The 15,011-nt window shown below is 48.8% G+C and overlaps 1 protein-coding gene across 1 annotated transcript in view; it reads left to right on the top strand.

The window, feature by feature from the left end:
- The first annotated feature begins 3,457 nt into the window (after positions 1–3,457).
- Positions 3,458–15,011, top strand: part of CRMP1 (collapsin response mediator protein 1) — a 50,483-nt gene continuing 38,929 nt past the window's right edge. The window contains exon 1 of the mRNA XM_061992432.1: positions 3,458–3,829. Within this exon, the coding sequence (XP_061848416.1) occupies positions 3,458–3,829 (372 nt within the window). The remainder of the gene's footprint in view (positions 3,830–15,011) is intronic.

Here is a 15,011-nt window from a genome sequence, read left to right as displayed (position 1 = left end):
AAATGTTTAAGCTCCAACTGAGGACCAACCTGTAACTGGATGTCAAATCCGTCTTGGCTAAATAAGAAGATTCAATAATGTGAGAGGCCACTCTCATTTGAATATGTTCCATTAAAACCTTCTGGATACATTTTCTGCAAAGACTTCCACTCTAAGACATTTGTCATGGATATCAACTGTACATATGTATTGATTTTCAGTGTAACTAGGGAGGATACAGAATTGTAATGAAGTCACAAAGTCTACTTGATGATTATCACAAATTTGTAACTCTCAAATTATGTAAGATATGTTGACACTTTATCTTGTTACCAAGATGTATTTTTCTATGTTAGTTAAATGTATAATTTGTATAATTTTGTATATTAAATGTATGCATATTTTAAATTAAAAACTTTATAATTTTAATTATTTTAACTCTAAAATGGTGGCAGAGCTTCTGAATATACTTGTAAATACCACTGTATCCATGGATAGCAACCCAGGAAGTCTCCATTTTGAGGAAAAGGGGTCACCTGGTTTAACAGGGTAAGGAAACTGTTATGCCTGAACTCTTGCTCTTGGTGGAGTAGCTGCCATTGTGCTGTTGCTGATTTAGCAGAATTAATATGAGTTATAGAATGCTATGGGCTGGATCACTGCTCAAGGAAGTGGGAAACTTGAGTCTCCCCCAGCTTGTAGAGTTTTAGCTTGCAGGTTTTTCTTGCATGTCATGCTTATTTCTAAATTGAAAGTTTAATGCTGTTTTCCAAAACATTGATCTGATGTGTTCCCTGAGTCTTGTGGTGTCCTTATATATCAGCATTAAGATGAATATCCTAGCTTAATACTGGGGGGAAAAAGCATTATTTTTTGTTATTTAAAAAAACCCAAAAAGTGGAGTCCTAGAAATCATAACAATGTTATCTAACTAGATCTCAAGTGTAAATACAGCCCATCTTTCTTAGCCTTAAATAACAGATCTGTTAAATAACATATGCATGCACTATGTACAACACACTGGACCTACTATAGCACCACCAGAAGATTTTTTTCTAGAGGTTCAAATTAATCTCTTGATTGGAAAGAAATATCTCATTAAATGAATAATTTTTCCAATACTTCCTGGAAGAGAGGCAGATCACACATTGCACTCCATGTGCCACCTGCATATTTCACTAACTGTCAGGGGATGGTGTCCTGTGGAGGAACAAATTGACTTTTCTTTTTCCAGCATAATCAATAAATCTCAATGTTACTATCAGGAACAAAAAAAAAGAAATCAATATTTGTTCACAGAAGAGAGAAGAATTTAAGGAAGCAACAAAGCAATGTCCTATAAGCTATGTTTATATTTTCAAACACTGCTGAAATCTCCATATGATATTAATGTAGTATCACGGTTTATGAAGTGAGATGTACAATGCTGGGCAATATACACTCAGAAATGTCAGTCACGGTGCTGTAACTACTAAGATCAGTGTGTTAGTAACCAACGATCAGTGAATTTCTGACTAATTTCCTAACTCCCCTCATGTAAACAACACAGAGTGTTCAATGCACATACAGGATATTCAAGACAGGAGGTACCATTGCATTAAAACAAATGCAGAAAACAAAGATGTTTTCCAATGGTATATTTTGGCAATGCTCATGTGTTACATCACTCTTTCACTTGGGTTTGGTCCATGGGTAGTTGTTAAGAAGAAAGATGGTTATCTAGGCTTGCTTCTGATGAAATTCCTGGGACCTCTGTCTTTAACTTCTACTTTTCCTGATTAATTTATAATAATTTTTAAGCATTTTTTTTTTGTGCTGGGACCAGCAGGTATACCTGTGGGCCATAGATAGTGCTGTGTGACTGGGCTTGCATTCAAATGGCATGTCCATGTTGGAAGTGAGCAGTAAACAGACCTTGTGATTGATCCACTGCTTCAAATCTGCTTAGTCATTTAATCAGTCTCAGACCAGTTCCAATTTATTATTTCAGAGCAATAGAAAATGTCCCTTATGTAACTGCTAGCGCATCCAAAGCCTGCCAGGATTTTCTGAGATTGGTTGTGTGTGTGGGAGAGGAGTGTCCAAGGTTTCAGCAGATGATCTCCTCAGCAATTTTAAGACAGGTAGGAGTGTAAAGGTGGACTTTCTGAAGTGGGCTGTGCAGAGACCTGAGGGTAGTACATTCTCCACCCCTCCTTCTTTTAAAAGAAAACAACCCCGCGATGATTTCCGTAGCCGCGGTACGCAGCCCCCGCTCAGTGCGCGCCCAGGCGCAGGCCGGGCCGGCGCGGGGCAGCGCTCCCGCCGGGTGCTGAAGGGACAGCTCCACAGGGCTCCGCGCCGGGGCGGGCCGGGCCCCACACCTGCCCTGGGCGGCCGGCGCTGCGGGGCCCCGGGCTCCGGCGCTGTGGGCTGCGGGGCCCTGGGGCTGCGGCCTTTGGCGCTGGGGGCCGCAGGGCCGCCGCCCCCCCGGGCACAGCCCCGGCGGCGGCGCGGGCAGCACTCGGCGCGATCACTTCCGTGTCAGAGCCGCCGCCGCGCCCGCTGCCTGCCGGAGAGCTGCGGGACCGGGCGAGTGTGGGTGGCCGGGGGCGGCAGGGCGGAGCGGGGCCGCCGACACTCCCCCGGGCACCAGCTGCTGCGGCAGGCAGCGGGCGGGGCCAGCTCCCCCGCACCGGGAGCTTGGGGCTGGTTGTGCTTCCTGCTCCCACCGCGGCCACCCCTCCCTCTTCTCCCCGCCGTTGCCTCTCGCAGCCAAGGGCCGGCCCCAAGCGGCCCCGCACCGCGGGCAGCGCGGCCGCGCCCCGCGCCCGGGCTCCGCCGCAGCCTTCTCCTGCGAAGAGAGGCGTTGCGGGGAATTGTGAGTGTGCAAAGTGGCAGAAACTCCCTCTGGCTCGCTCGAAGGGTGCTGGGGAGATTTTTAGCTTCCCCCCCCCCCCCCGAAGCCACGTAGCAGCAGGTGACTGGCGCTCGCCCGCCGGGAACGACCCCGTTTGCACCGGCTGTGTGTGCATGTTGAGGGCTTCCTCCTCCCCCCGCCTCCCGCCCCCCGGACCATTCTTTACACTGGGGGAGCGTGTGCACTGCGGTCCTTGCTCTGGGAATTGCTGCCGCTCTTCCTATTCGTCAAGGGCTTTCCAATCACCTGCCTCTGCCACCCTCTCCTCTCCGCTCTTTGTACTTTATTTTCACGTGCTCTTTACTAACACGGCTATTTTTATATCCCGCTTGGATTTATTTCTTTCTCTCTCTTTCTCTCTTTTTTTTTTTCTTTTTTTCCCGGGGAGTGGGTGGGGGGAGATTAACGTTTACATCTTCCTAAGGGAAAGATCCCACCAGCCAACCCAGCTCCGTCACTGCTGCATCCATCCATTCATTTTTATGGTCACTAGCAGCTTATCCCGGTAGTAGAAGGTGCAGAGAAGTGGGAGGCAGAGAGATAGAGGGAGGAAGGGACGGAGATATCCGGACAGCGAGAATGGCCGAGAGAAAGAGGAACTGGAATAAAGAAGATGATCTGCCCGTGTATCTAGCTAGGCCGGGTACGACAGCCCAGACACCGCGGCAGAAATACGGGGGGATGTTCGCCTCCGTGGAGGGGGCCTACGAGAACAAAACCATCGACTTCGACGCCTACAGCGTGGGGAAGAAGGGGTCCCGGACCCCACGGAGCGGCAGCCGGCACGATATGCTGGACGGAGGGGACAACTACAGCGAGACCGCCAGCGACATCAGCGAGGTCTCTGGCTCCGTCATCAGCTCCCCGGGCGACCGGGAGGACAAGACCCCGGGCGTGGAGATCAGATACCCCGTGGGGAAAGAGCTGCTGCAGGGCCAGGACAATGGGCAGGTGAGCGGGGCCCCGGGCCGGGAGGCGGGGAGCCGCCGCCCCCCGCTCGCCGGGAGAGCCGTGCGGAGCTGAGCTTTGCCGCAGAGCCCCGCTCGCCGGCGCGAGGGGACGGGGGCTGCCTTCGCGGGGTAGTTCGGGCACTGAAGGTCGGAGAGGCACGGACCCATCCTCTCCGGCACCGCGATGCGATAGGAAGAGCCTGGCTGGCTCCTAAACTAACTCACTTGCCTGAGCTTAGTGGGGGCAGGGGGGAGGGAGGCGACCCCAGGAATCGTTTGCCTTTGTAAGTGATGGCGATGAGTTTTCTCCGTTTCCTTGCCTGCCGGTAAAACGCTGCCTGGTGGGCTGGAGGGCAGCCCGGGCCCCTTCGGCGCCTCTCCGCAGCCTTCCGGAACAAAGCAGCCTCCACTGCACTTCTCGGCAAGCCGGGCAAACTCCACGGAGCCTGTCCCAGGTACAGCCCCTGGCTCTGCCCCGTCCTCGGCTCTGCCCCTGCCTCCCTCCTGGCTCCCCAGGAGCCTTCATTGTCTCCCTGGCAGAGAGCGCGTGAGCCGGGAGGATCTGCTGAAACCTTTGCCGTGGGTTCCCCACCTCTGGTGCTGCAACTTAGACTTACAGTGTAGACTTCTGGAGAAGGTGAAGCAGCTGTGCTTTTCCATCCTTACCCCTGTCTGAGGCATGCAGACCGGAGGCGCAGACCCAGGGGCTGGCTCTTCTGGGAGCCAGGACTGTCATTGATTTCCCCTTAGAAGAAAGATGTGGCCTTGCACTTACCTCCTTGCACAGATGCATCCTTTCTCTTAGCACCCAGCCTGGAGGCTGTACGGCCTGTTCACTCTTAGCTCTTTCCACAGTCTAAACTGAGAGTTTCCACTTTTTTTCCCCCCCCCTTCTGTTCAACTGGAGCATGAATGGGGCGCTGGTCCTCTCTAGTGTAGGGGCTGGGTGCAGGAGCCACAAGGCAGCCTGATAGGTGCCTGCTGTGGTGGGACACTGCGCTTACAGTGGTGCTGCTTCACTGCAACCACCTGCAACCACTGCAGCACCTCAGGGCTGCCTTTGGAGACCAACAGCCAGCTGCAGTGCAGTTTTCTCTTTCCCGGCTCACCTGAACCCCTGTGTCTTTTCCATCAGGACAGAGAGGGCACAGCACACCCTAAAAGTCCCCCATCTTCTGGGACATCTTTGGTGCCTCCTCCCTATTTTCGCTGCTTCCTAGTTCAGCCTCTGACTCAGGGTAGTGGGCACATCGCACACTACTTCCCTGGATCTCGCTGTGCTTCTGAAGTTGTCTGGCTCTGGATTGGAGTTGGTGGGGGGGAGGAGGAAGAAGCTGGGGGTAAAGTAGGCAATATTTGGTTACTGGCTTAGGAAGGTGCACTGTAAGCAGCAGCCATGTGCCTGACCCCTGCACAGCGGCAGATGAAACTTCTTGCAAGCTCCAAATGGTTATTTTGGGGAGGATGTGTCAGGGCTGTGAGCTGGATGTGAAATCGCTTGTGTGTGTGTGTGTGTGTTGCAGGGGTGTGTGCACTAAGAGCCCCTGGCTGCTTATGGGGGGGATTAACTTGGGTGTAGATTTGCAGTTCCTTTTACCCTTCCTGAAGTTGTTCATGGAGCCTTAACAATCACAATAGGTGGAGGGAGGCACTCTGTGAATCAGAAAAACTGGAAAGGTATCAGTTTGCCACTTTTACACTTCAGCAGCTGTTGACATAGTATTTAACTAGCCTGGCCTGCTTGCACCAGCCCCCACCCTCTCCTGTGCCTGGGGCAGAGACGGGAGTGCCACTAGGACAGTGACAAGGAGGGCACAGCAGGGCAGTGCTGTTGAGGTCAGACATTGATGAGACAGAGCTGGCAGTGCCATTGGGGTCAGAGCAAGGCAGTGCTGTGGGGACAGCGCTGGGCAGCGCTATAGGGACGGTGCAGGGTAGTGCCGTCAGTGCCATGGGCACAGAGCAGGCAGTGGCATGGGGAAAGCGCAGGGTCAATGCCGTGGGGACAGAGCGGAAGGACACGCCACCGGGGGTTACTCCCCTGCCCCGGTGACCACCCTGCGGAAGCCCACGCGTGGGACCCAGCTGGTGTCCTCGGCGTGCGAGCGGGGCGGCGGCGGAGCTGGGGAGGGCGGCGTTTCCCAGCGCCGGTGCAGGAGGGAGGGAGGCTGCGGCTGGATTGATGGGCTGGGAAGGGGGGCTGAGGGGGTAGGGGTGGGGGACAGGAGGGAAGGAAACGCTTCCTGGGTTGAGCTGAGCGAATCCTGCTCCGACCTGCAGGCGGGAGGGCGCTGCTGCCGCCGGGAAAGGCAGCGCTCACCGAGCCCCCCCTCGGGAGCCGCGTCCCTGTTCTATTGCAGCCGGAAAAAAAGGTGCTGGGTTTGCCTGCCTCCCCCTTTCTTCGGGCGAGGAAACTTTGCCTCCATTGCACAGCTCTGCCGGGTCTCCCCCGCCCCGCCCCATCACCCGACCGGGCTCTGAATTTATTATTCCTCTTACTACCACCGCTATCTTTCTGCCGGGCTCAGCTCGCTTCTTGGGGTGTGTGGCGTGCGCCCGGCGCTAGCGGCAGCCGACATGTCTTACCAGGGCAAGAAGAGCATCCCGCACATAACGGTAAGCGGATCCCGAGGCCGCTGCCCTCGCTCCTTTGTTAGCGGGGCGCGGAAGAGCATGAGGAGGGAGCGCAGCGGCCGCGGCCGCGCAGAGCTCCGCGGATGGCGGCGGAGCCCGCAGGCTGCGGGGCCGCGGTTCCGCGGGGCGGGGTGGGTGCGGGCGCCGATGCCCTCTCCTTCTCCGCCTCCTGTTGCAGCTCCAGGCGAGGAGCGATTTCATTGTATTCTTTGTTTTAATGTTATATGTTTAGTTCTGTTTTTTTGTTTCATTTTCCCTTCCGCGCCGCTGGGGCTCGGCGCTGCGTGTTCTCCCGGCAGCCCGGAGCCGGCGGCGGTGGGTCGGGGCGGCGAGGGGAGGTTTGCCCCGGCACCGGCGGGCCGCGGGGGTCGGAGGCGGCGGGGCCGACCTCCCGAGGAGCAGGGCCCGGGGAGGCTCGGCCGCCGGGCGAGGCAGAACAAAAGAGGGAGGGGACGAGCCGCAGCACAACGTGCCCCCGGCGCCGCTGCCTCCCGGCGGGGGCAGGGGCAGCGCAGACCCCCGGCGGGAGCGGGGCGGCCGGCTGGGGCGGGCTGCGTACGCGGAGGCGCGGGAGATGGGGGAACGAGGGCTGTATGGTGGGGAGGGAAGCGTGGAAAATCAAAGAGCGCCATGATGCCGGCATCCACACCTCTGTGTGCTATTAATACACCAGACGTGGTGGGGATCAGGAGTCAAGGAGTTAATCATAACCATCCTCTTCCTATCCGTGCCTGTCTCCCGCTAGATGCTTTTATCCCCGAGCAAGAGTACAATAGAGCATGCTTTCCATGCCAGAAAGAAAGGATCTGGGTCTTTCCATTCAGTATATTGTTTCCCACAGATGCACTGGATCGACAGAGGCTAGGGATAAAGAACAGAGGGAGCTGGTGGGGAGAGGGGTTTCAGGTGAGATCTCCCCCGGAGTTTGGTCATGCAGAGGTTTTCTTCAGCACTGGTGTCAGGTCTCCAGGTTGGTGCCCTCTTTCCTCCTGGGGTCTGGATCAGTAGGTGATGAGGTCACTGCTGCTGTGGCATCTAGGGCAGAAATGAGTGGAGAAATGGGGTGAGCTCAAAGAAGCTTGGGTTTGAGGAGCTTTCCCAGGAAAGCTGGCACCATCGAGGTGCAAGGCAAGTTTCTGTAGCTGAGGAGAGGGCTGACTGGTGGGTGTGGCAGCTTCCCGAGCAAACCTGATGGTTAGCAGCATTATCAGAGCTAGTGCTACAAGGCTTTTAAGCACTTGGAGGTTTTCTTGAGAATTAAAAAGAAAAAATTCTTTAGCCAAAATGTTTGATCAGGATGGGAACAGCCTCCTTCTAAAAGCAGAGTTTTATGATACCAAAGTGCTGCATTTTTGTAGTTTACCTCTATCAACAGGCTGCAGTGCCTGGTGACTAAGGGTGTGCCTGGGTGTTGCAGTGGCTCTTCAGGTGATGGCTCCTCTCTCCTTGGTGTGACTTGCAGTTATGCAAGGTGCTTCTGGAATAGAGGATGCCCTGACTGATGACTGTCACCTTTGAGTGAGTGTCAGGTGCTTTGTTAGCAGCTTGACCTTCATTTGCAGCTGGAGTATAACAGGTTCCCACCCATAGTTGGTTGGTTGCTTTCCAGTTGGGAGCAAGAGAAGAAACTGGAAGAATTGCAAGTGTTTGTCTTGGAATCAACAGTTTGTTTTAATTTCTTCACTTCTCACAGATTTGCTTCTCTGTGCTGGGGAAAAGAAAGCCCAAACCTAAGCCTGTTTTCTTTGAAATGGGATGTGTTGAAGCTTCTACAAATGAATATTCATTAACGCTCTCATGTTGTGTGACCAAATCAAAGGCATAAATTAACATTAGTGAAGTTGACAGGCATTGGACTTGGACTGCCTTTTTTATTTGAATGTTTTACACTTCTGGCCCTTCTTTTCTTCCAGCAACAGCCAAAGAGGCACTCTGTATTATACCTTGTATGCACTGTCCATTCCCCAAGAGCCCACTGAATTTCTCTGCTTGTGTCTTCTGAAAGCCCCATTCCAGTATGGTAAATGAAATATTGCATCCTGCCACTAAAGAAATACCTTGGAGCTTCAAGCCTTCTGGGCTCTGAGATGTGATATCTCTGTAAAGTTACACAATGACAAAAGCAATGATGAAAATAAAAATGTCATTTTTTACTGTGCTTAAATTAAACATTTCCCCCCACACATACACTGCCTTTTGGACCTACTCCAGCTCTTGCATTTTTTAGAGTAGTGAGAAACTAATTTTTAGCAGTATCTTATGTGCTGATACTTTGCTGTGGATTTTCCTTGTACCAAGCCTCTGTTCCTTGTGTGTGGCACATAAGGGCAACAGCACCCAGCATCCTGCCACAGCATCCAGCCACAGGTGCTGCCTGCAGTGAGTTCCTGGCTGAAACAGACTTTGGGAGCTTACTGTGGGTCAGGTGTGTGCATCAGGGACTTTGTGAAGGAAGAGTCAGAGGCTGGGTTCAGCTCTGATCAGTGTGGGAGCAGATATCACTCTTGGAAGACAATTTAGTGGTGTCCCTATTCCACTTGGTGCATGAGCACGACTGTCTTCTCATTCTTTTTCTAACGGTGCCTTGGCTCCTGTCTCCATCAGACTATTAGCAGTATCTAACAGTACCCCTTTCACCACTTTTGCTCCAAAGCAGGTTTTTTCCTGCCTCCCTTTTCCTCTTTCTCCTGGAAGTATCTGGGACAGTAGATACACTGTGTTGCAGACAGACTCCTCTGGCATTGAGCATCTCCTTGCTCTCATTTACCAAGTTTGCCCATGCTTTTACAATTTATTTTCACCTGCCTTTTTTTTTCATTTCAGTCTCTGAAAATTCACATTTCTTGCAATTTATTCTGTTTGTGACTCTCCTGTTGCCCTTTATACATCCCACACAGCATCCAGGCTTGCTGTTGTTAGTCAAGCACCAGCACTGGCCCAGTGTAAGGTGCCATTTGGTTGTGAGTCAGACTGGAGAAACTGAGCCCCTTTCTCTGTAACTACTGTGGGAAGGACCACTGTATTTGAAGCACTAGTCCAGTCTGTGGGTGATGTAAAATAGAGATGCACTGAACCAGTAAGTAAGCACTTCAGTCACATCCTCTGCTATGGTCTGAAATCCTTGGGGCAGTCTCACTCCCCTGATTCAGGAGTGTTAGCTTGAAGTGCAGCAGGGTGTGCATATTGTGATGGTGGCCAAGAATGCATCTGCAGGAGCATATTTCTCAGGCTGTGTAGTACAGTGAGCCACCACATCCATGGCTGAGGTATTTTTCTGCAAGAGGTGGCAATCTGTTGTGCTTTAGTTGTGCAGGCATGCTGTCACACACACCAGATTTTCCAGGATCCATCCCACCCATTACTTTTAACATTGCTGTTAGTCTCCTCTTGAGCACCATATTACAGGGAGGCCATAACACTGAAAATGTTACAAATGGTTTGGGCTTGTGTTTTGGTAGTGCTGGGCATTTTTGAAGCAAGGCCTTAGCCCAGATGAACTCAAAATTGCAGTAAATACAGAGCACAGTTAAAAAAAAGGCATGTGGCATGTAAAAAAATGTCTGTTAGAGGACTTGTTTGTTCCAGTAGCAGTTGCAGCCATTAAAACATAACAGCATGAGCTCAGTGAAGAGGAGGTGTGAAGACAACTCTGCTGAGCAAAGGGAGAATAGTCACCAAAGCAAAGGCAAAGAGGGATGTGGGAGGGGTAAATGGTGCATAAATCTCTTAGAAAAGGGAATGATATTTCTGGGAATGGTCCAAGGGTTGGTATATGAATGGGGGAAGGAGATGTTGGTCCTGAGCTGGCAGACTGTAAGGCATGGAGAGACAAGAGACCTCAAACATGTGGTGTTACAGAGGGAGAATCTTACTATTGAGCTTTGCAAGTAAAGGGAAGAGCTGGCACAAAATGAGAGAGAAGCAGATGCAGAAAAATGAAGAGAGGCTGGAAAAAATCAGAGAAGTGGGTACAGAGAGTAATTTTAGTTGTAGCCTTTTGAATTGACACAGAGGGAACTGAGAAATGTAGGCTTCAGCTGAACATGGCAGAATACTTTGAGAGGGAAAAAATGCATTAATCTGGACTTCTGCTGTGTAATACTTTGGTCTCAAGCTAACTGTTGAGGATCAGGACAGAAACTTTCTGTTTGGCTAAGCAAAGTTCTAGGTTAATGTGAGGTGTTCTGGTGTGAGAGAACAGCAATGTGAGAGCTGCCAGCTAATTCACTTTGGACAGCAGATGAGACATGTCCTACATATACAAAGCATGATAAGTGCCTGGAATGGGGAACCAAAGTCCTCATCTAAGTTTGATTCTCTTCCATATCTCCCTAGGCTGTCCCTTTTTTCCCACCCACTGATGTGTAACAGTATGAAGCTACAAACAGATTGGTGTGTGACTTGTCAAAAGTGTTTGAAAAGCCTACTGAGTGCTGGGCATGGGAACAACGTCTCACATTATTATTCTGCTATTGGCACAAGATTTGGACTGATTTAGACAGCCTTTTTTGTCCTACTTTAAAACACCAAGGCCTGGGACTTCTGAATCCTCTTTTAAATACTTACTTAATACACAAAGTTATACTTTTCCATCTGTAGCTGTTTACCTGTCTGCCAATGAACTATTTGTGAATTCATATTGCATATTGCACTGAACTTGGACTTGGCAGCTGTAGAGATGCTTTAGCTGCTTCAGTAGAAGTTGCTAGACTTCAGCCACCTTTTCTGTTGCTCTGTGATAAGTCTTTTCCTTTTTTCTGCAGGAGAAAATGTGTCCATAGTGTTTAAGTCACTTCTATCTGATGTCATAAATTACACTCAGATTGAGTCTTTCTAGGAACATTTCTATGGAGACTGAAACCTTTGGCAGAGGGACATAAAAAAGGGTTTGAGGCAGTGATTCCTTTGAGTGCCACAGCAAGTTTGTCAGTCGGTGCCTTCAGCAGGGCATCAGGGTTTTCAGCATCATAGCTGGTGCCACCACAGGGAGCTGAGCTGCATTTTGCTGGAAGCTGGGCAGGTTTGGAAAGGGGACAGTGGCTGTCTGGGAAGACAACTGATGCAGTGAGGTGATTGTTCAGCAAGTTTGAATCTATGTCTTGCAAGTGCCGTGAGCAACCAGTGCCAATGAACCACTGCCTTGGCAAGAGATCAGGGTCTGTTTTCTTCTTTGCCGACATTTCTTTTCTAAGGGAGTTTCTAAATGTGGTAAAAGGGAAAGGTTTCATTTTCCTTTGTGGGATCCAGGAGATCCCACTGGCTTGTGAAGCACTTGGGCACTATGGGAGTTAGTTGGAAAAAAATTATTGCTGCTTTGGTGAGGAATGAGAAGGATGGAACAGAGATGAGCAGCAAAATCATTTTCAGATTTCTAATCTTACTACATGTAAAGATGATGGCATTGTCCCTTGGGACAGAGATGATTTGGGATCACACTTGCTTGTCACTTGATGTGTCATGGTTTAAGCCCAGCTGGCAACTAAGCACCATGCAGCCACTCACTCCCTCCTCCTCACCCCCAGCAGGACAGGGGGGCAGAGTTGGAAAGGAAAACTAGTAAAACTCATGAGTTGAGATAAGAATGGTTTAATAATTGATTTTTTTTTAAAGGAAGGTAACAAAAAGAGCAAGAAATAAACCCCAGGAAAGACAACTGATGCACAATGCAATTGCTCACCACCCACTGACCCAGCCAGTCCCTGTGCAGTGATTGACTCTTCTTGGTCAACTTCCCCCAGTTCTATGATATGGAATAGCCCTTTGGCTAGATTGGGTTGGCTTTCTTGGCTGTGCTCCCTCCCAGCTTCTTGTGCACCTCTTCGCTGTCAGAGCATGAGAAACTGAAAAGTCCTTTACTTAGGATAAGCACTAGTTCCCAACAACTAAAACATCAACTTTATTCCCATACTACAATCCGAAACAGCTACTAGGAAGAAAATTAACTGTCCCAGACAAAACCAGGACAACTTGTCACCAGACAGTTTTGATGTGTAGTGCATGTCCTGATGACTTTTAAGGCCCTGACTCGTGCTTAGGCGAATAATAAATGTCACTGAATAATAAACACCCCCACTGATTTCAGTAAAATCTACACTAAGTGTCTTTAAACCTGATCACTCTTGCCCACCTTGCATGTGGCTGGCTAAAGGAGTATGCAGTACTCCCAGCTAACAGGTTGTGGAAGGGTTCTTCATGGACTGGCACTAATATCCAGGGAGGTGGAGCAGCAAGCATTGCAACTTGCTGTGACTTGCAGGGGAAGTAGATGCATGAAGCAACATGAGAGCAAAAAGTATCTTAAGGGCAAACAGTGCACATCTGTGTCAACTGCATTTAGTCGATCATGAATTACTGTTGTTAACATCATATTAAAGGACATTTTCTACTGTTCTGCTTCCTTTGCATCCATCTCTGTGTCCAGAAAAGGGATTCCTTATGGTCTTAGCTGGATTTCGATTGTGAGTGGTGCCAAAGCTGACGTGTCCCAGTAATCTGGGACAAGTTTCTGACCAGAACTGAAATAAAACTCCTCTTCAGTGCAGTGGCACACAACAGCCAGCTGTGCTGTGAATTACTGTTATTTTTTTCCCCCAGTTTAACCTTTCCTAGCAATGGCTTGCTGACACTTTGAGCACTTTCAGCTCAAATTGATGTAACCTGTGAGTAACCCAAGACATGGCTATAACAACACACAATGCAATGGGTTTAACTCCCCAGCCCACACTTAGGTGAAATCGCTGCTGATGCCAGTGAATGTTGTCATCAATAAGATGTTTGTTGTGCTTCTCTTCTAAAAGCAAAACAAAGATGACATTTCCATTGAAGAAATCCCCATGGAGTTAGTAGCTGTAGGAGTATCCCTTTTAGACTGTGTAATTAAGGAGTGAAATTGCCAGCTGAATAAAAGTCAAGTCTCAAAAGGGGAAACAAAAGAACATCAGATCTTTTAAATGAATAAAGATGAATGAATATTTTGGCTACACACCAAGATACAGCATTACTACAATCAACATAATCCTTCCTAAATGAATTGCCATATAGTGGAGTGCACTTGTTAAGAAAATGACCTTAAAAGCACAATTCTCTGTTAGTGGCCTATTGGAAGTGATGCCTCAAGGATACAGTGTTTTACAAGCATTTCCCTGAGCGGATTCAGGGATCACTTTAGCTAAAAATGACTTCCTATGGAGCGTAACCTAGATGTGAAATTTAAAAAGAAGGACTGTGCTGATTAAAAGCAGATCTTCCATACGCAGACAGTACTTCATGAAATCCCATTTACAGCTCTTTGATCCTTATGAAAGGATTTTAAGCAAGCATTCCTTGTGGGAAGAATATCTTTCTTCTTTGCTATTAAGTTTAAAATTGTTCCTTGTTTGTTAGTACTTTGCTATAAGCAAGATAATGTAATGATACTGGTCTGAATCTGACTAGTGCTGATTGTAGACAACCAAATATATCTACTAAAAAGAAGATATTTAACTCTCTTCTATATTATGGGAAAAAACTGCAAGAAGAAATGCACAGAAAAGCTCTGAAGGTTTCCCTCCATTATTTGCCACTGGGATTTTTGCCTTTGAGAGACTGCTCCTTCAAATAGTCATTTTGTGGAGATAGGGGTAATCAAGGAGAATACAAACACCAGCCTGTGTCTTTTGAATCTTCTCTATAAATTGGGGGTGCAGTGTCTTTTCTAATTGTCAGTGGCATCTTTAAAGCCTTGTCAACAAAGGATTCTGCCTCTCAAATGCTAAAACAGGAAAGATGAATGCCTTGGCAGAAAGTGTGATAACATAGCCTAACATGCCTTCTTATGTCTATTTCATTTAATCTGATGGTTTTTAAACCACACAAGTTTATAGGCAGAGAACTGGAACTACAGGTGGATTTGGAATTTAAAGTGTTTTCAAATGACTATTTAGCATAAAATCCTTAATCATCTTCAGGGCCATCGACTAATCTGGATTTTAGAGAATACAACCATTGTTGCACTGGAGATGTAGGGACAATAGTATATTCTAGTAAGTCCTTAGAGTTACACAAAGGATGAAATCACGCTGAGTGTTTCTTCCTCTTTTAGGTTTGGAAGATCTGGGGCTATGAGTGTTGCAAAGACTTTTTCAGCTAGCAGTGGCTGCAGTACATAAATTGTAAAAGTCCAAATCCAAAGATGAAGCAGCACTTAGATCCATATGCTGGGCATGTCATATGAAGTGAATTGTAGATAAATTGTGAAGCAAATTGTAAATAATGGAAAAGATAAGATTTACTTGATTTAGGGGTGAGGATGTAATAGGTAGACATCCCATTTGTGGAAGAAGAGCAAGAATGTAACAGCATATATTGCAACTACAGTCTCAACAGATGCTGCTCTTTGATGAAAAGACCACTCTTGAAATCTCTGAATCTTTTTGTGTGTGGCTAGAATACATAATAGCAGAGTAAGACTTCCTTTTTTTTCCTTCCCAAACTCTATCTTGTACGATAAGAGGTGTGGTTTTCCCTGAAAGGTGCTTGCAGGGGCAACACTATGGGTATCGATACAGTCG

The sequence above is a fragment of the Colius striatus genome, chromosome 3 (genome assembly GCF_028858725.1).
Source record: "Colius striatus isolate bColStr4 chromosome 3, bColStr4.1.hap1, whole genome shotgun sequence".
Taxonomy (NCBI): Eukaryota; Metazoa; Chordata; class Aves; order Coliiformes; family Coliidae; genus Colius; species Colius striatus.
This window is presented reverse-complemented; position numbering and strand designations above follow the sequence as displayed.